Source organism: Candoia aspera, chromosome 11 (genome assembly GCF_035149785.1).
Source record: "Candoia aspera isolate rCanAsp1 chromosome 11, rCanAsp1.hap2, whole genome shotgun sequence".
In the NCBI taxonomy this organism is placed as follows: Eukaryota; Metazoa; Chordata; class Lepidosauria; order Squamata; family Boidae; genus Candoia; species Candoia aspera.
The window spans coordinates 5290353-5311337 of record NC_086163.1 but is presented as its reverse complement, the minus strand read 5'-3'; the positions used below and the strand labels follow the sequence as shown (position 1 = coordinate 5311337).

At 45.9% G+C, this 20985-nt stretch overlaps 1 protein-coding gene across 1 annotated transcript; it reads left to right on the top strand.

Annotated features, from left to right (window-relative positions):
* The first annotated feature begins 37 nt into the window (after positions 1-37).
* LOC134503942 (zinc finger protein 850-like) lies at positions 38-5238 on the top strand. The gene is made up of 2 exons (XM_063312916.1): positions 38-4100; positions 4720-5238. Exon 1 carries the CDS (start codon positions 144-146, stop codon positions 3069-3071), a length of 2928 nt encoding a protein of 975 aa, XP_063168986.1. The 5' UTR covers positions 38-143; the 3' UTR covers positions 3072-4100; positions 4720-5238.
* The last annotated feature ends 15747 nt before the right edge of the window (positions 5239-20985 follow it).

Below are 20985 nucleotides of genomic sequence, written 5' to 3'. Positions count from 1 at the left end.
CCCCTCAGGAGGACGGCCGAGCCCGGCGGATAGGAGGGAGCCCGGCGGAGGAGCCTTGCCGGATCCCGGGCGCAGCTTCCCCGAGAGGCGGCGGGGACGGGCGTGGACGCTGCGGGGCTGCGGAAGGGTCGCCCCCAAAGGAGATGATCCGGAGCAGAGCGGGGCCCCGCGAAAGGGGGGCGCCTGGACGGAGACGCAGCAGGCCGGAAGACGTGGACGAAAGTGGCGGGAAATCCTTCGCCACAAACGGAATTCTCAAGCGTCACCAAAGAATCCATGCGGGAGAGAAACCCTACAAATGCCTGGAGTGTGGAAGGAGCTTTGCTGCGCCTGGAAATCTCCGTCGACATCATAGAGTTCACACAGGAGAAAAACCATATCAATGCCTGGAATGTGGAAAAAGTTTCAGAGAGAAGGGAAGCCTTGATCTGCATCAGAGAATCCATTCAGAAGAGAAACCCTATAAATGCCTGGAGTGTGGAAGGAGCTTTGCTGAGAATCAATACCTCCTTCGACATCAGAGAATTCACACAGGTGAAAAACCATATCAGTGCCTGGAGTGTGGAAAAAGTTTCAGCCGGAAGGGAAGCCTTAATGTCCATCGAAGAATCCATTCAGGAGAGAAACTCTATAAATGCCTGGAGTGTGGAAAGAGCTTTTGTGAGAGTGGAAGCCTTAATGTACATCAAAGAATCCATTCAGGAGAGAAGCCCTATAAATGCATGGAATGTGGAAAAAGTTTCAGACAGAAGGGAAGCCTTGATCTGCATCAAAGAATCCATTCAGGAGAGAAACCCTATAAATGCCTGGAGTGTGGAAGGAGCTTTGCTCGGAATCAATACCTCCTTCGACATCAGAGAATTCACACAGGTGAAAAACCGTATCAATGCCTGGAGTGTGGAAAATCCTTCACCACCAATGGAACTCTCAAGCATCACCAAATAATCCATTCGGGAGAGAAACCCTACAAATGCCTGGAGTGTGGAAGGAGCTTTGCTGGGAATCAATACCTCCTTCGACATCAGAGAATTCACACAGGTGAAAAACCGTATCAATGCCTGGAGTGTGGAAAATCCTTCACCACCAATGGAACTCTCAAGCATCACCAAAGTATCCATTCGGGAGAGAAACCCTACAAATGCCTGGAGTGTGGAAGGAGCTTCAGTGAGAGGGGAACCCTTTCTAGACATCAAAGAGTCCATTCAGGAGAGAAACCCTATAAATGCTTGGAGTGTGGACAGACCTTCAGTCATGGGGGAAACCTTTTAAGACATCAAAGAATCCATTCAGGAGTAAAATCCTATAAATGCCTGGAGTGTGGAAAGAGCTTTTCTGATGGTGGACAACTCCATCGACATCAGACAATTCACACAGATGAAAAACCATTTAAATGCCTGGAGTGTGGAAAGAGCTTCAGTCGGAGGGAAAGGCTTAATGTACATCAAAGAATTCACACAGGTGAAAAACCCTATAAATGCCTGGAGTGCGGAAAGAGTTTTAGGGAGAGGGAATCCCTTCGTATGCATCAAAAAATTCACACAGATGAAAAACCCTATAAATGCCTGGAGTGTGGAAAGAGCTTCCTTCACAAGGGACAACTTAATGTACATCAGAGAATTCACACAGGTGAAAAACCCTATAAATGCCTGGAGTGTGGAAGGAGCTTCAATCAGTGTGGAAGCCTTTATATACATCGAAGAATTCACATTATTGAAAAACCCTATAAATGCCTGGAGTGTGGAAAGAGCTTCAGTGAGAGGGGAAGCCTTTATATACATCGAAGAATTCACACAGATGAAAAACCCTATAAATGCCTGGATTGTGCAAAGACTTTCAGCCTGAGGGAAAGCCTTTCTAGACATCAAAGAATCCATTCAGGAGAGAAACCCTATAAATGCCTGGAGTGTGGGAAGAGCTTCAGTCAGTGTGGAAGCCTTAATGTACATAAAAGAATTCACACAGGTGAAAAACCGTATAAATGCCTGGAGTGTGGAAAGAGCTTCCTTCTTGGCGGAAACCTCCATCAACATCAAAGAATTCACACAGGTGAAAAACCCTATAAATGCCTGGAGTGTGGAAGGAGCTTCAGTGAGAGGGAAAGTCTTTCTAGACATCAAAGAATCCATTCAGGAGAGAAACCCTATAAATGCCTGGAGTGTGGAAGGAGCTTCAGTCTGAGGGGAAACCTTTATAGACATCAAAGAATTCACATTGTTGAAAAACCCTATAAATGCCTGGAGTGTGGAAAGAGCTTTTCTGAAGATGGATCCCTCCATCGACATCAGAGAATTCACACAGGTGCAAAACCCTATAAATGCCTGGAGTGTGGAAAAAGCTTCAGTCGGAGAGGAAGCCTTAATGTACATCAAAGAATTCACACAGGTGAAAAACCCTATAAATGCCTGGAGTGTGGAAGGAGCTTTGCTGGGAATCAATACCTCCTTCGACATCAGAAAATTCACACAGGTGAAAAACCATGTAAATGCCTGGAGTGTGGAAAAAGCTTTAGTCGGAGGGGAAGCCTTTATACACATCAAATAATCCATTCAGGAAAAAAGCCATATAAATGCCTGAAGTGTGGAAGGGGCTTCAGTAGTAGGGGAAGCCTTTCTAAACATCAAAGCATCCATTCAGGAGAGAAACCCTATAAATGCTTGGAGTGTGGACAGACCTTCAGTCAGAGGGGAAACCTTTCTAAACATCAAAGAATTCACACAGGTGAAAAATCCTATAAATGCCTGGAGTGTGCAAAGGGCTTTCCTGAAGGTGGACACCTTTGTCGACATGAAAGAATTCACACAGATGAAAAGCGATATGAATGCCTGGAGTGTGGAAAAAGCTTCAGTCGGAGGGAAAGGCTTAACGTACATCAAAGAATTCACACAGGTGAAAAACCGTATAAATGCCTGGAGTGTGGACAGAGCTTCAGTCAGAGGGGAAGCCTTTATAGACATCAAAGAATCCATTCAGGAAAGAAACCCTATAAATGCCTGGAGTGTGGAGAGAGGTTTACTGAGGGTGGAGATTTCCATCAGCATCAGAGAATCCACATGGGACAGAAGACAGTATAAATGGATACAGCGTGGCTAAAGTGCTTCAGTAACCAGCAAAATCAGGGCAACCCTGGATGAAATGCGCAAGGGTTTTTCAAGGGCTAAGAAACTCAACAACTGTTTATGCACAGACACTAATTACAATCCAGTAAGGCACAGATGTGGATACTTTCCCTTTATTCAAACATTCAAGGATCTTATTCAAGGAATTAAGGCAATTTATATACCACAAAAGGGAAATACCATTGTGAATGATGAATTAAGTGAACCATGTCTGATACAAAAAGGAACAAGACAAGGGTGTCCTCTATCACCTTCGTTATTTATCTTCGTATTGGAAGTTTTAAACAGAGGGATTAGAAGTGATGAACAAATAAAGGGACTAAAAATTAAACCAGAGGAATTCAAATTAAGAGGCTTTGCTGCTGATTTAGTTTTAATATTACAGGATCCCCTGGGAACTGCAGAACATCTGATGAAGAAACTGAAGGAATTTGCGTCCTTGGCGGGTCTTAAAGTAAATAAAAAACGAAAATTTTAACTAAAAATAAGACCCTGTCCAATCAAGACTTATTGATGGGTAAGACGGGATTTCAGATCGAAAAGAAGGTCAGATATCGGGGTAATTTTGTCAATTAAAATAGTATGTTATTCCAAAATAATTATGTTAAAATCTGGAATGACGTGCAAAAAGATTTGGTAAGATTGTAGTTGTCTTTCATGGGAAGAATTATCTGTGATTAAGATGAATGTTTTGCCTAGGATGTTGTTTCTTTTCCAGGCTTTACCAATTTTGTCAACAGATTCACCATTTCAAGAATGGCAGGGAGATATTTCTAAACTCGTTTGGCAAGGCAAGAAACCAAGAATCAAATATAAACTGTTTCAAGATGCCAAAGAAGGAGGCAGTTTGGGCCTGCCTAATTTGAAATTGTACTTTGATGCCTGTTGTTTGCTTTGGATGAAGGAATGGATTACCTTGGAGAACAAGAAACTACTACATCTTGAAGTACAGGAATTAAGATTTGGATTGCATGCCTATTTATGGTACGACAAAGTTAAAGTTAACAAGGATTTTAAAAATCATTATCAGGAGTGCCATACTGAGAATCTGAAACAAATGTAAGGTATGGCTAACTCCAAATGTACCTTTATGGTTGTCACCTCAGGAAGCATTTGTTAGAAGAGAAAACATGGGAGTTACAAGTCGGTTAAGATGTAAAGATTTGTTAAAGTGTGAGGAGGGTGAACCAAAAATTAAAACAAGGGAGAGTTGGAAGGATATACATGTTATGGGTTCACCTATATGCAACTGGGAGAGCATTTCAAATTGGACAAAAAGAACTATAAATTTGTTAATGAAACAACTCAGTTTGAAATGGATCTTTGTATAAATGATGATCATGTTGTTATTAAGATACGTAAGATTTTGTTACAGATGAGTATGGAAGATGAACAAGTTAAGGACTGCATGACTAAATGGGCTAAGAATTTTGGATATAGTATCGTGTGGGATCAATGGGAGAATATGTGGATGAAAGGTTTGAAATTTATGCTGAATGATAATTTGAAAGAAAACTATCAGATGATGTATCATTGGTATTTAACTCCTGATAAGTTGTCAAAAATGTATAATGGTGTACTAACATCTTGGAAATGTTTACAGGGTGAAGGTACCTTTTACCATCTTTGGTGGGCCTGTGAGAAGGCTAAAAAGTTCGGGGATCAAGTATGTATTACTGTTCAAAAGATTCTTAAAGTAAATATACAAAGAAAACCAGAACTTTTTCTTTTGGGATTGATGGAAAAGGAATTAGAGAAACAACACGGAGTGTTGCTGTTATACGTAATCACAGCTGCAAGATTGTTATATGCACAACGATGCAAAGATCCACAAATACCTACGGTTGAAGATTGGATTGTTAAACTGATGGACTTGGCTCAGATGGCTAAATTACCAGCTTTAATAAGAGATCATTCTGTTTCTGTATCTATATCAATTTGGCAACCCCTTTTGGACTACTTGCTTGTAATAGAAAAAAATGAAGTTTTCATTTTGGGTTTTAGGGATTCAGTGGTTTGCTTTAATACAAATAATGTTAAGATAGGTTAATTCATTGTAAGGTTAGATTTGTAAATGTATATCTGTATCGGAGAAAGTTGGAATTCACTTTCCTTTTCTGTTTTCTTTCTACTGACACTTTTATAGTTCTTTTTTCTTTAGTTCTGTTTTCTATCTGTTCTATATTCCCTTTGTATCTTAAGTATATCTTGAAAAAAACAAAGTTTTTATTTTTCAAAATTCAAGGGTATACAGAATTCTAAACACGACCATTTTCCTATTTTCTTTATTGCTAAGGTTTGTTTCATTGTTTAATTTGAAACGTTACACATTTTTAAAAAGTGTTTTGTATGACGCTCATGTTTTTATTGATTGATTGATTGGTTTGTTTTTTCAAATTTTGCCACCACCCATCTCACCCCAGAAGAGGGATCTGGGTGGTTTACAATAAAACTAACAAGATTAAAACAAGTTTAAAAGTTTTCTTACAAAATAGTCCACATCTTACAAATTCTGCATGGGTCTAGAAACTTATGAGTGCAACTGTATTCAATTCACCATACTAATATCATCCCAGATTTATTCAATCAATGATCAGAACAGTGTGGCGGTGCTTGGTAAAGCACGTGGGCATAGCCTTTGCCTCAAACACCTTGAGTGCTGCAGGGTTATAGTCCTTGTCTTGGGCGTGAAAGAGCTCCTCCGACCTAATGGTTTCATATCTGTATAGGTTTTCCAAATGCCAGTAGCATGTCAGACCATCCCAGATACTTGAAACTCTTAATTTGTCAGTTGGATCCCCTCTCAATGGTTCCCTTAGTGTTTCAGGCGTTTTAGCAAAACCCATTATGAGAGACTGTCGGAGGCAGTGTTTCTCAACCTGGGCAATGTGAAGATGTGTGGACTTCAGCTCCCAGAATTCCCCAGCCAGCCATGACCAATTTTAATGAGGGTATGATGGGAGAAAATTTAAAACCAAGTAATTTCTTAATGTGTTCATTGATTTTTCTTTTTCTTCTTTTTTATGGGATTATGTGCATTTATCCTTGGAGTAATGATAAATAGGATGTTTACATTCAGAGTTTTATAGTTTTTTTTAGTTTTCTTTAAAAGGATACAGTGTAGTTGGTTCTGTACAATCAGTTAATGAAATAGAGAACTTTAACTTTAAATTATATAACCTTTCCTTTCTCTTCTAGAAGTATGTCAGGAGGAGGGAGATTTGTTTTCAGGGAGCAGGGTGATATGTCAAAAGTTTGACCCCAGAAGTCATAAAACCCCCTTCTGGGCCTTTTCCTCTTTCATGGGTTGTAAAGGATGGGGGGGGGAGACTTGATTGATGTGAGTGAGAGTTGGAAACATCACAGAGCCAGCAAGAATTAGAAACTTCACAGACTCGGCAAGTTGACACCAGAATGCTGTGGCTAAAGTGTTATCTGCCAGCGGGCAGTGAAGAATGTTGCAGAAGCCCATGGTGTAAAACCGAAGGCCGTTATAAATATTCAATTTCAAATGAAGGCAGGGACTTGGGTCTGATAAAAGAAGAGGACGGGGAAATACAATTACTTGAGTCTTTAGATGCAGAGGGCGATGGTACTGTATCTTTCAATAAATGAAGTACTTTACTGAGACCTAACTGGTTCCAGAGAGATTTCTTACTATTGGGATATCCGAACCCACAATCCTCACAGAAAGACTCAAGTCTACCATGGCAACTTTACCCTCTGATTAATTGATCAATGAGGAAAGTCAGAGTGGCAGCTACACTGGAGGGCTCACCCTCCCCCCAGGAGCACGCACCCGCACAACCTTTGCAACTTAAAGTAACAATCTTGGACTCAGAGGGTTATGCGGATTATGCCTCTGAAGAAGGCAAAGAGGAGCGACAGAGCCCAGCATGGGATCCCCAGGGAGAGCCCGGGGTTTCGCTCATTGATTCTACAGACACGGAGCCTGCTGCTCACCAGAACCCTCAGGCAGGGACTTCCAGCCAAGGGCCAGTGTTGTCCCCTATCTCTCCAAGGTTCCTCAGCGAGCCAGCAGAGAGGGAATGGAGACCACCAGGCGATGCCGGCTGATGCAGATACAGATTATCAGCAGGAGTTGGGGAAGGCATGGAGCCGGCCATCAGACAATGGGTAAACCTGCAGCCAAGAGGGGTGAGGGGCTGATCACGAGATAGGATGGATCGACTAGACCATGCCATTTCCATGCTGACAGAGAGAGTGACTGGCATGGAACCAATGCTGCAGCAGGTGTCGAGATCGCTACAGCTACTTCGACTGCAGCTAATCCCAAAGCCAGTGCCCGGGCAACCCTCCCCAGTAGTGAGGGGAGACCTGGATGAAGAGAGAGAACAGAGGCCAGGTTATGAATGGCACTTGGTGTCGGATGTACAAGCTTCGGTTGGGAGTTTCACCCCAAGAGGCTGAGGAATGTCCCCAAGCCACCCAGAAGTGGGAAGTTCCTGAGACTTCCCCATAAAGTTTGATGGAGACCCCCAGTGGTTGGCATTCTTCCTAACCAATGTCGAGGCGTTTATGGAGGAGCATGAGAACACTTTTGCCACAGAGCAGGCAAATGTGTGATTTGTAGGGCAATGGCTGAAAGGCACAGCAGCCAACTGGTACATTCAACTACGCGATGCAGAAGCCCTGGAGCTAGATGCCCTTGACAAATTGATGTTCATGCTGAGAGACCAGTTCGAGGACCCCCTTGCGAAACTCCGGGTGAAAGCCAGCTTGCAGCACATCAAGCAGGGATTGAAGTCAGTATTGGAATACGCCATGGAATTTAAAGCACTAGTGGGGAAACTATCAGGCTGGCCTGAGTTGCTGAAAGTGGACTACTTCAAGGCAGGGCTACAGCCAGAGATTCTCCGTTGGGCCTTGGAGCACTGAGATCCAGAAACATTGAAAGCATGGATCTGCTTGGCCAGGGGCGTAGAGGACACCCAGTGCCAACTCAAGCACCACTCGCACATGCAGCCAGAATGGAGGAAGCCAGCAGCCCCTGAAAGGTCTCCAACCGCCAAGGAAGTCTAGTCAAGGCTGAGAAGTGGAAAAGGAGCGAAGAGCAAAGAGAGGACTATGTTTCAAGGAAGGAGGGACATTGAATAGGAGTGTGTCCAGGACTAACAGCCACACCCAAGCCAAAAGCCAAGAGCAACCACCCGAAGCCACTAGCACGAAAAAGCCAAGGAACAGCTCCGTCCCTCGTGGAGGCAAGCTGCAAGAACTGTTGCAGTGACTCTGAGAACTCGGGTGAGGAGAGTCATCCACTGGTGGGAAATGAAGGGAGCCTGTCCTAAGTTGCGCCCAAGGCCAGGCTTGGTTCAATGGGCACAAAGAGCCATTGGTAAGTGGACACTGCCCCCTCATTGCTGTAGAATTGAGAATTCAGTCTCTTAACAGGGTGGGTTAGCAGATCTAGTAGGCATGGTGGACTGTGGATGCACTCACTGCTAACAGAGCTGGGGCTAAAGGTGGGGAAACTCGAGCCCATAATGTTCACCCAACTGGATGGATCCCACATGCAGGGGGGCCCTGTTAAGTTCTACACTAAACCGGTGGAGATGAGAATAGGGACACACAAAGACACTCTGTGATTCTTGGTAGCACCCATAGAAAGCCAATCAGTTGTACTAGAGCTAGTGTGGCTATGGGATCGCAACCCCAAATTGAAGTTGGGAGAAATGGTGTTTGTGGATGGGACTTAGTCGGGGTTGAGACCAATTGAACAGCCCAAGAAAAAGGAGCAAACAGGATGGCTAATGGAGACTGTGGGTGGCGTGACCAAAGAGGCGAAAGTCAGCATTCCACCACAATACAAAGACTTAAAAGCAGTATTTAGTGAAACCGACTGTGATCAACTGTCCCCCATAGAGGCTCCAATTGTGCTACAGAACTAATACCGGGAGCCAAATTATGGAAAACCAGACTATATCCCATGACCCAGGCAGAAACGGAGGCCTTGTGAGAGTTCATAGATAAGAATTTGGCGCACAGTTTCATCTGAACCGTGTCATCATCATCAATGGCAGCCCCGGTACTGTTTCGGAAGAAGATGGGTCGTTGAGATTGTGTACAGACTATCGGGGTCTCAATGCAGTGTGTACTTCCAACAAATATCCTATACCCCTGATGAAAGATTTATTAGCTCACCTCTCAAAAGGGAAAATATTCACAAAATTGGACTTAAGAGAAGCATACTTTTGCGTCAGAATTCTTGAGGGGGATGAGTGGAAGACTGCTTTTAACTGCCAGTTGGGGTCCTCTGAGTACCTTGTGATGCCGTTTGGCCTGCAGGGGGTGTCAGGTGTGTTTATGCAGTTAATAAATGAGGTGCTTCATGAATTTCTATACCACGGAGTATTGGTGTATCTGGACGATATTCTAATCTACACTGCCAACACGGCAGAACGTGTAACCCTAGTGAGAGAAGTTTTGACGAGACTGTTGAATAACCAATTATATGTAAAGTTGTCTAAGTGTGAATTCCACAAAGAAAAGTTGGACTATTTAGGCTACGGAGTATCGAGTAAAGGAATAGAAATGGACCCTGCAAAAATCAAGGATGTGGTGGGGTGGGAAGCCCCTAAGACACAGAGGCAGCTTCATGGGGTTCGCTAATTTTTACCACCAGTTCATACCTAATTTTGTGGAAATGGCACTGCCCCTAACTGACCTGCTAAAAACCAATGGTAAAACTGACCAGAGAGCAGCAAAATGACCGGGGGCTGGGCTGAGTTGAAACACTGAGTGCCAAGAGGCATTTTAATCCCTAAAAGAGCTATTTACATCCAAACCAGTACTAAAACACCCCGATCCCCAACAACCATTCATAGCTTCAGACGTAGCAATTGGCACCATTTTGCTACAGAAAGAGGACGAAGGGACATTACAGCCTTGCATATATCTGTTACTTAAATTCTCAGAGACTGAGAGGCGGTGGCATGTGTGGGAAAAGGAGGGATTTGCACTGAAATGGGCCTTAACCCCATGGCGCCACTTACTAGAAGGAGCACCCCACCCATTTGAGGTCTGGACCAACCATAAAAATCTAGTGGCATTAAACTCCCCAAGGAAATTGAACCCAAATCAAATTAGATGGGCTCATTTCTTTCAGAGATTCACATTAAAGTACCTTCCAGGAGGGAGGAATTTTCTGGCAGATGCTTTGTCCCATCTACAAAACATAATCTTCAGCAAAGGATCATTACCTTGTGCTGGAGCTTGAGCACCTCAATGATGCCATGAGCTAAACCGTGAAGGGCCACCCAAGATGGGAAGGTCGTGACAGAGAGGTCAGACTAAATGCGATCCCTGGGGAAGGTAATGGCAACACACCCCAGTATTCTTGCCGTGAAAACTAAATGGATCAGTGCAACCAGAGATATGTTGGTATACCATTGGAAGATGAGACCCCCAGGTTGGAAGATGGTCAAAATGCTACTGGGGAGGAACAGAGGATGAGTTCAACTAGCCCCAGATGTGACAACGAAGCTAGCTCAAAGCCAAAAGGACAGCTAGCAGCCGACGGTGCTGGTGGTGAACGGCGAATCCGATGTTCTGAGGGTCAACACACCATTGGAACTTGGAATGTAAGATCTATGAGCCAGGGCAAATTGGATGTGGTTATTGGTGAGATGTCAAGATTAAAGACAGACATTTTGGGCGTCAGTGAACTGAAATGGACTGGAATGGGCCACTTCACATCAAATGACCACCAGATCTACTACTGTGGACAAGAGGACCACAGAAGAAATGGAGTAGCCTTCATAATTAATAGTCAAGTGGCTAAAGCAGTGCTTGGATACAATCCAAAAAATGATAGAATGATCTCAATTTGAATTCAGGGCAAGCCATCTAACATCACAGTGATCCAAATATACGCCCCAACCACAGATGCTGAAGAAGCTGAAGTAGAGCAGTTCTATGAGGATCTGCAGCACCTACTGGACAACATGCCAAAAAGAGATGTTATTTTCATCACAGAAGACTGGAATGCTAAGTTGGGCAGTCAAATGGCCTGGGAGAACAAAACGAAGCAGGACATAGGCTGATAGAATTTTGCCAAGACAACTCACTCTGCATAACAAACACTCTCTTCCGACAACCTAAGAGATGGCTTTATACATGGACTTCACCAGATGGACAACACCGAAATCAGATTGACTACATCCTTTGCAGCCAGAGGTGGCGGACATCTATACAGTCGGTAAAAACAAGACCTGGAGCTGACTGTAGTTCAGATCACGAACTTCTTCTTGCACAATTTAGGATCAGACTAAAGAGATTAGGGAAGACCCACAGATCAGCTAGATATGAGCTCACTAATATCCCTAAGGAATATGCAGTGGAGGTGAAAAGTAGATTTAAGGAACTGGACTTAGTAGATAGGGTCCCGGAAGAACCATGGACAGAAGTTCGCAACATTGTCCAGGAGGCAGCAACAAAATACATCCCAAAGAAAGAGAAAACCAAGAAGGCAAAATGGCTGTCTGCTGAGACACTAGAAGTAGCCCAAGAAAGAAGGAAAGCAAAAGGCAACAGTGATAGGGGGAGATATGCCCAATTAAATGCAAAATTCCAGAGGTTAGCCAGAAAAGACAAGGAATTATTTTTAAACAAGCAATGCATGGAAGTGGAAGAAGACAATAGAATAGGAAGGACAAGAGACCTCTTCCAGAAAATTAGAAACATCGGAGGTAAATTTCAGGCAAAAATGGGTATGATCAAAAACAAAGATGGCAAGGACCTAACAGAAGAAGAGATCAAGAAAAGGTGGCAAGAATATACGGAAGACATGTATAGGAAAGATCAGGGATAGGTTTGATGGTGTGGCAGTGAATTAGAGCCAGACATCCTGAAGAGTGAGGTTGAATGGGCCTTAAGAAGCATTGCTAATAACAAGGCAGCAGGAGACGACAGTATCCCAGCTGAACTGTTCAAAATCTTGCGAAACGATGCTGTCAAGGTAATGCATGCTATATGCCAGCAAATTTGGAAAACACAAGAATGGCCATCAGATTGGAAAAATCAACTTATATCCCCATACCAAAAAAGGGAAACACTAAAGAATGCTCAAACTATTGAACAGTGGCACTAAAAACATCTATTTGTGTTTTATTGACTATTCTAAAGCCTTTGACTGTGTGGACCATAACAAATTGTGGCAAGTTCTTAGCGGTATGGGGATACCAAGTCATCTTGTCTGCCTCCTGAGGAATCTATAACAACCAAGTAGCAATGGTAAGAACAGACCATGGAACAACAGACTGGTTTAAGATTGGGAAAGGAGTATGGCAGGGCTCTATACTCTCACCCTACCTATTCAACTTGTACGCAGAACACATCATGCGACATGCTGGGCTTGAGGAATCCAAGGCTGGAGTTAAAATCGCTGGAAGAAACATTAACAATCTCAGATATGCAGATGATACCACTTTGATGGCTGAAAGCGAAGAGGAACTGAGGAGCCTGATGTCATGTTCGCCGTTTCAATGTCTTTGATACATCGTAACGTTTCGCATGTCATTAGCTGGATGCGTGTTTCATCTTTCTCGGGAGGATGGGAGTAGTTATCTTTTGGCTTTGCTTTGGAATGTATTTACATTATCTACTGCGCTCAAGGTTACTTTCCCAGGCTAGCAACTCTGACGATTGCTAGCACCTGTGCCGGGCGGGGCTGTTACGAGGGAGGCGGGATACGTTTGCACCAAGGGTTTAAGTTTGTATTTGGCGCGCTTTTGCTCATTCTCAGCTTTCTCTGTATTTGCCTTTAGTTCCTTAATAAATCAGAATTCATAAAGCAGCCTCTTGTGAGTCTGAGTATTTGGGCTAGGGCAATCATTACATAAACCTGAGAATCTAAGATCCTAACTCCGCTGGCCCCTGTCCAGGAAAAGACAAGTTGTCTAACCCTGTGAGGGAGAGCGCCAGCGATGACCGAACCCGACATCATGAGGATGGAAGAAGGGGAACCGGACTCGACCGTGAGGCGGCCTGACCGAACGTCCCAGGGAGGGGAGCTGTCCGCCATCCTAGAAGAGGCGAGCTCCGAGTCGGAGGGTGAAGCCGAGGGTCTGAAAACCGCCCCGGAGACTACCGTAAATTCTCCGGGCGAGCTGGTCACCTGGGATGAGACCCAAGGGGATGCCACGGTGGCGGGGGGCCCATCCTGGAGGCAGAGATACCCATTATCCCCCAACGTGGTGCAGGTGCAGCCAACGGAGGGCTCTCCCACCCCGGATCGGATCCGAGTGCTGGAGTCAAAAATGGACTCGTTAGAAGCTATCCTGAAACAGCTGAGCTTAGATGTGACCTCGTTGCGGGAAGTCCGGGAAGAGTCAAGCCAACGGTATTCAACCCCTTCGTCCCATGTGCAGTCCCCGGAGCAGCGACGGCCAGTGCGGAGACGCGAAGGGGACCAGTCGGTCCAGATGGAAATCGCGGCATCGCCAGGGCGACCGCCCCGGGCCCCCGCGCCGCCGCGAGACAGGGAAGCACAAACCCCTGCAGCACCGGCGGCGGGGCGCAGCCCGGCGCGAGGCGGGATGAGAGACTTCCCGGTCAAGTTTGATGGGGACCCGACCAAACTCTCATTTTTCTTGACGAATGCTAAAGCCTACATGGAGGAATGGGGGTCGCTTTTCCAATCGGAAAAGGCAAAGATCATTACCATTGCCACCAAACTGAAGGGGAAGGCGGCAGACTGGTATGTCCAGATGTGCCAGTCGGAAGCGCCTGAACTGGAAAAATTCGATGAGTTCCTCTGGGCATTGAAACAACACTTCGAGGATCCTTTGGCGAAAGAGAGGGCAAAGCGAGCCCTGAAGGAACTTAAGCAGGGGTTCAGATCCGTGGCGGATTATGCTTTGGAGTTTAAAGCGCTGGCTGGGAAGGTGGATGACTGGTCCCAAGCCACCATTATCGAGCTATTCAAGGATGGCCTGAATACAGAGGTGCTGCGCTGGTCCTTGGGGAGGGACGACCCATATACGCTGTACGAATGGATCCTGCTGGCGGGGAGGGCTGAACATGCCCATGAGATCTTCGCCCATCGAAAGACCGCCAAATCGGGGCGGGAGGTGAAGCCCAGCCGCCCATCGAGCACCGGGGGAAAACCAGGACAACGACCCTGGGACGAGGAGCGAGAGAAGCGGTATGCGAAAGGCCTGTGTCTGAGATGTGGTAAAGAGGGGCATCGAGTGGCGGCGTGCCCGAAGGCAAAGGGAGAGGAACGGCTTGGAAAACCGCCGGCGAAGTCCCCTGCCTTGCCGAGGAAGCAGAAAGCCGCGGTGGCTGAAACTGAGGGAGACGATGCGATGTTCTACGAGGAGGAGGGTGAGCCCGAAATCCTGCAGCCGGTGGGAAACGCCAGCCACCTGCTTTAAAGGGCGCCGCAGGGCAGGTGGTGGAAGAAGGGCGCGAGCCTTCATCGGTGAGTGGTAGTTACCGCATTCTCACGGTGAAATTGAAGTTGGGCTCCCAAACCAAGACTGTAGAAGTATGGGCCATGATTGATTCGGGGTGTTCCCGGTGTCTAATGCACCCCGATGTGGTAGCGGCTTTGGAGCTACCTACTTTCCCTTTACAGCAACCCATCGCCTTTACACAGCTGGATGGGTCCATGGCAGGGGGCAAACCGGTCACCCAGTTCACAGGGCGGGTAGCCTTGCAGCTGGGCAGCCATCGGGAAGATTTGTCCTTCGTCGTGGCTCCAGTAGGGGGTCCCTTGGTGGTGTTGGGGGTGCCCTGGTTGGTGCAGCAAAACCCCCAAATCAACTGGGTTTACCGGACTATCACGTTTAGGGATGGGTTCTACCAAGCGACTGAGGGGAAGGGGGCCCCAGAGGAGATGGTGGGGGTTGCGGCAGCTGCGACTCCGCATTGCCCGGCCCCTCCTCTGGAAGGCTTGCCGGCGGATTACAGGACTTTTGCTGATGTGTTCGGCGAAAAGGAAGCCGACCAGTTGCCTCCCCATAGAAAGACGGACTGTGCCATCGAGCTGCTTCCCAACACCCAATTGCCCAAGCCAAAGATTTATTCCATGACACAAAAGGAGTTGACTTTGTTGAGAGACTTTGTGGACAAAAATTTGGCGCGCGGATTCATCGAGCCGGCGAATTCACCGGTGGGGGCGCCAGTTCTATTTCGCCCAAAAAAGGATGGGACATTGAGACTTTGTACCGATTTCCGCGGATTAAATGCCGTCTCAATTTCCAACAAATATCCCTTGCCATTGATCAAAGACATGTTGTCACATCTGGCTAAGGGAAAGATCTTCTCTAAACTTGATTTAAGAGAAGCATACTATCGTGTACGAATCAAGGAGGGGGATGAGTGGAAAACCGCATTCAATTGCCCGTTGGGAGCCTTCCAATATAAAGTGTTACCTTTTGGGTTGGCTGGGGCCCCTGGGGTATTTATGCAATTGATCAATGAAGTACTGCATGAACATCTGTTTAAAGGGGTATTGGTGTATTTGGATGATGTATTGATTTATACTGAAACCATGGAAGAGCATGTGGCTCTGGTAAAAAGAGTACTGAGTAAACTCAGATCAGCAGAATTGTATGCCAAACTGTCTAAATGTGCATTTCACCAGACCCAAATTGACTACTTGGGATATAGAATTTCAGATAAAGGCATAGAAATGGACCCTGCCAAGGTGCAGGCTATCATGGACTGGGAAAGCCCCCGCACCCGCAGGCAACTTCAAAGTTTCCTGGGGTTCAGCAACTACTACAGATTGTTCATAAGGGGGTTCGCTGAAATTGCCTTGCCACTCACCGAACTGCTTCGAACCAAGGGTGTGGGAGATACTCGGAGAGTAAAGAATCCAGGGGCACTGTTGCGCTGGACACCTGCTTGTCAAACGGCGTTCGAGCGGCTAAAAGCAGCTTTTGTCCAAGAGCCCATTTTACAACATCCTGATCCCTCAAAACCTTTTGTGGTGCAGGCGGATGCCTCCGATTATTCCATTGGGGCATTGTTGATGCAACAAGACGGGACAGGGTGCCTCAAGCCATGTGCCTACTTGTCCCGCAAGTTCTCTGAGACTGAGAGACGTTGGCATGTATGGGAAAAGGAGGCATTTGCAGTAAAAGCCGCATTAGAAGCCTGGCGGCATCTGTTGGAGGGGGCGAATCATCCCTTTGAAGTATGGACTGATCACAAAAACTTAGAGGCTCTTAGTACCCCTCGAAAACTGAGCCCCAAACAGGTTCGGTGGGCTCAATTTTTCAATCGATTCAATTTTCAGTTGAAATTTATTCCGGGGAAAAGGAATTTCTTGGCTGATGCGTTGTCCAGGCAACCTCAGGACTCCGGGGCAGCGCCAGAAGTGGTCAGCACCCTGTGGACAGCGCCCCAATTGGGTATGCAGGCTGTGACGCGTAGCCAAACACGCGCGCAGCAGCCTCCCACTGCGGACGCCGCCCAGCCAAACGCTTTGTCAATTCCCTCCCAGTTGCAACAAAAGTTTCTAAAAGAACTGAAAATGGATACTTGGTTGCTTGCGAATAAAGACAATGTTACTTTCGACCGAGGCTTCGCTTGGAAATCTAATCGCCTCTATGTCCCTGAAAGCCTCAGAAAAGACGTGTTACTACGTTCACACGATGACAAACTGGCAGGTCACTTCGGGTTTGTCAAAACCTTGCACCTGGTTCGGAGACAGTTTTGGTGGCCCACATTACGTAAGGATGTTAAAGACTACATTGCCTCCTGCACTGTTTATGCCATGTCTAAATGCAAGGTGGGCAAACCCCAGGGACTGCTGCAGCCGGTGGCTGCTCCTTCTTGCCCCTGGGATGAAATCTCCATGGACTTTATTGTTGAGCTACTACCCAGTCAACGCAAAACAGTCATTTGGGTGGTCAAAGACTATTTCTCAAAACAAGCTCACTTCATCCCTTGCGTGTCCATTCCGTCGGCACGTCAGTTGGCCCGCCTATTTCTTGTACACGTGTACAGGCTACACGGATGTCCCTCACGTTTGATTTCGGACAGGGGCACACAATTTACTTCACAATTTTGGCGGGCATTCCTTAAATTGTTAGGCACGAAGCAAGCCCTGTCCACGGCTTGGCATCCTCAAACGGACGGGGCCACTGAGGCTTTAAATTCTACGCTGGAGCAATACCTCCGAGCTTTTGTGAATTACCAACAGGACAACTGGGTAGACCTCCTCCCTTTTGCTGAAGTTGCGTATAACAATGCAGTGCATCAAAGCACTGGCCAAACCCCATTTCGTGTGGCCCAAGGCAGAGACTTTGTCCCTATCCCTGATCTACAGCAACCTACCGGCGGATCGGCCACTCCGGATAATTGGGCAACGCAATTGGCAGAATCCTGGCCAATGATTCAAAAGGCACTAGCTGATGCACAATTGGATTATAAACAGTACGCTGATCGGAAGCGGGCTCCTCAGCCGGCATTTCAAGTAGGGGACTCGGTTTACCTTTCCACCAAGTTCATAAAGTCCTCACAACCTTCCAAGAAACTGGCTCCTAAATTTGTGGGTCCTTTCCCAATTACCGCTCAAATTAACCCTGTGACTTTTAAACTTGACTTGCCTCATAACCTCAAACGCTTACACCCTGTTTTTCATTGCAGTTTGCTCAAACCGACTATTCCTTCTGACCGCTGGCACCGCCAACCTCCACCTCCAACCCCCATCATGATTGACGGTCAGCAACACTTTGAAGTTAAAGAAATTTTGGACTCTAGACACCTTCGCAATACTCTCCAATACTTAGTTCGCTGGAAACATTTTCCTCATCCTGAGTGGGTCGCTGCACCAGATGTGGCTTCCCCTGTTCTAGTTGCCCGTTTCCACTCAGCCTATCCCGCTAAACCGGGTCCCTAAGGGTATTTTTAGGGGGGCGGTATGTCATGTTCGCCGTTTCAATGTCTTTGATACATCGTAACGTTTCGCATGTCATTAGCTGGATGCGTGTTTCATCTTTCTCGGGAGGATGGGAGTAGTTATCTTTTGGCTTTGCTTTGGAATGTATTTACATTATCTACTGCGCTCAAGGTTACTTTCCCAGGCTAGCAACTCTGACGATTGCTAGCACCTGTGCCGGGCGGGGCTGTTACGAGGGAGGCGGGATACGTTTGCACCAAGGGTTTAAGTTTGTATTTGGCGCGCTTTTGCTCATTCTCAGCTTTCTCTGTATTTGCCTTTAGTTCCTTAATAAATCAGAATTCATAAAGCAGCCTCTTGTGAGTCTGAGTATTTGGGCTAGGGCAATCATTACACCTGATGATGAAGGTGAAAGAAGAAAGTGCAAAAGCTGGCTTGCAGCTAAACCTAAAAAAAACCAAGATTATGGCAACCAGCTTGACTGATAACTGGCAAATAGAGGGAGAAAACGTAGAAGCAGTGAGAGACTTTCTATTTCTAGGCACAAAGATTACTGCAGATGCTGACTGCAGCCAGGAAATCAGAAGACGTTTAATCCTTGGGAGAAGAGCAATGACAAATCTCGATAAAATAGTTAAGAGCAGAGACATCACACTGACAACAAAGGTCCGCATAGTTAAAGCAATGGTGTTCCCCGTAGTAACATATGGCTGTGAGAGCTGGACCATAAGGAAGGCTGAGAGAAGGAAGATTGATGCTTTTGAACTGTGGTGTTGGAGGAAAATTCTGAGTGCCTTGGACTGCAAGAAGATCAAACCAGTCCATCCTCCAGGAAATAAAGCCAGACTGCTCACTTGAGGGAATGATATTAAAGGCAAAACTGAAATACTTTGGCCACATAATGAGAAGACAGGACACCCTGGAGAAGATGCTGATGCTAGGGAGAGTGGAGGGCAAAAGGAAGAGGGGCCGACCGAGGGCAAGGTGGATGGATGATATTCTAGAGGTGACAGACTCGTCCCTGGGGGAGCTGGGGGTGTTGATGACCGACAGGAAGCTCTGGCGTGGACTGGTCCATGAAGTCATGAAGAGTCGGAAGCAACTGAACGAATAAACAACAACCACAACATAATAGCCAACGGGAGGAAGTCATTGACATGATCATCCCATGTAAGCTTGCTTGATGACACGCAGCCAAACAAGATGTCTCAGTAAGCCTTTAGAGACTGAGGGGGGTTTACTAACACAGCTGCAAGAGGCTTTGAAAACAGTTGGATGGCCTGTGGGAAACAAAACACACTGTTAAAAGAGCAACAAAGCTTATGGTGGAAGAAAGAGAGACTTTTTATGCCTAAACCCTTAGGAAGAAAATACTAGAATGCTGTCATGATGCAAAAGCCTCTGGGCACTTTGGATTTGTAAAAAATGTTGCACTTAGTACGTAAGCAATTTTGGTGGCCCACAGTGCGAAAAGACGTTGAGTCGTACATTGCTAGCTGCCCTGTGTGCACTACAGCAAAACACATGGGGGGAAAACCAAAAGGACTACTCCTAGAGGTGGCAGCCCCTAGTCGCCCTTGGAAGCAAATAGCAATAGATTTTATAGTAGAACTTCCTGAAAGCAAAAAGAAAACTGTCATTTGGGTAGTGACTGATCTATTTTCAAAGCAGACCGATTTCATTGCATGCCGCACACTACCCTCAGCCCCCCACCTAGCCAGACTCTTCATCCAACACGTGTATTGTTTGCACGGATGTCACGAAAATGTGATCTCTGATCGTGGCACACAATTCACTTCCAAATTCTGGCATGCCTTTCTAAAGTTGATTGGGGTGGAGCTAGCATTAAGCTCCTCCCACCATCCTCAGACAGAGAAGGCGACGGAATGACGGAACCAGATACTGGAACAATACCTAAGATGCTATGTAAATTTCCAACAAAATAATTGGGTTGACTTGCTACCATTTGCGGAAGTGGCGTACAACAACGCAGTGAGTTAGAGTACTGGATTTGCCCCCTTCCATGTTGCCACAGGCCAAGAGTTTGTAGCCATACCAGAGCTTCCGTCAGAACCACCTACGGAACTGTCCATGGAGGGCTGGATCAAACAACTAAATGATAGCTGGAATAACATTCAAAAAGCATTACAGGAAGTGAAGGAAGATTACAAAAAATATGCTGATCATAAACAAGACCCGGAGTAGAAAATGAAGGTGGGGCACAAAGTTTATGTGTCCATGAAACATCTGAGATCAACCCAGCCATCAAAGAAACTGGGGCCTCAGTATATTGGACCGTTTTCCAATTGTGAGAATCATTAATACTGTAACAGTGCGATTGGATCTACCAAAGAATTTAAAACAAATCCAACCAGTATTTCACTGCAGCCTATTGAAACCTTTCCAAGAGTCCAACCAATGGCATCCTGAACCAACCCCCACCCCAAATCATGATAGAAGGAGAGCAACACTTTGAAATACATTCCATACTTGATTCCAGAATTCATAGAAGTCAGCTATAATATCTAATTAGGTGGAAGCATTTCCCTCCTGCTCAATCAGAATGGGTTAATAGTAAGGATGTAAGAGCTAAGAAACTCACAAGAGGCTTCCACAACACATACCCTGATAAGCCAAAGTAGTAAAGTAGGGAGAGAACCATTTTATCATTTTATCTGTACATGTTTACATTATATAACCTTTCTTTCTTTTCTCTTCTAGAAGTATGTCAGGAGGAGGGAGATTTGTTTTCAGGGAGCGGGGTGGTATGTCAAAAGTTTGACCCCAGAAGTCATAAAACCCCCTTCTGGGCCTTTTCCTCTTTCATGGGTTGTAAAGGATGGAGGGGGGGAGACTTGATTGATGTGAGTGAGAGTTGGAAACATAACAGAGCCAGCAAGAATTAGAAACTTCACAGATTCGGCAAGTTGACACCAGAATGCTGTGGCTAAAGTGTTATTTGCCAATGGGCAGTGAAGAATGTTGCAGAAGCCC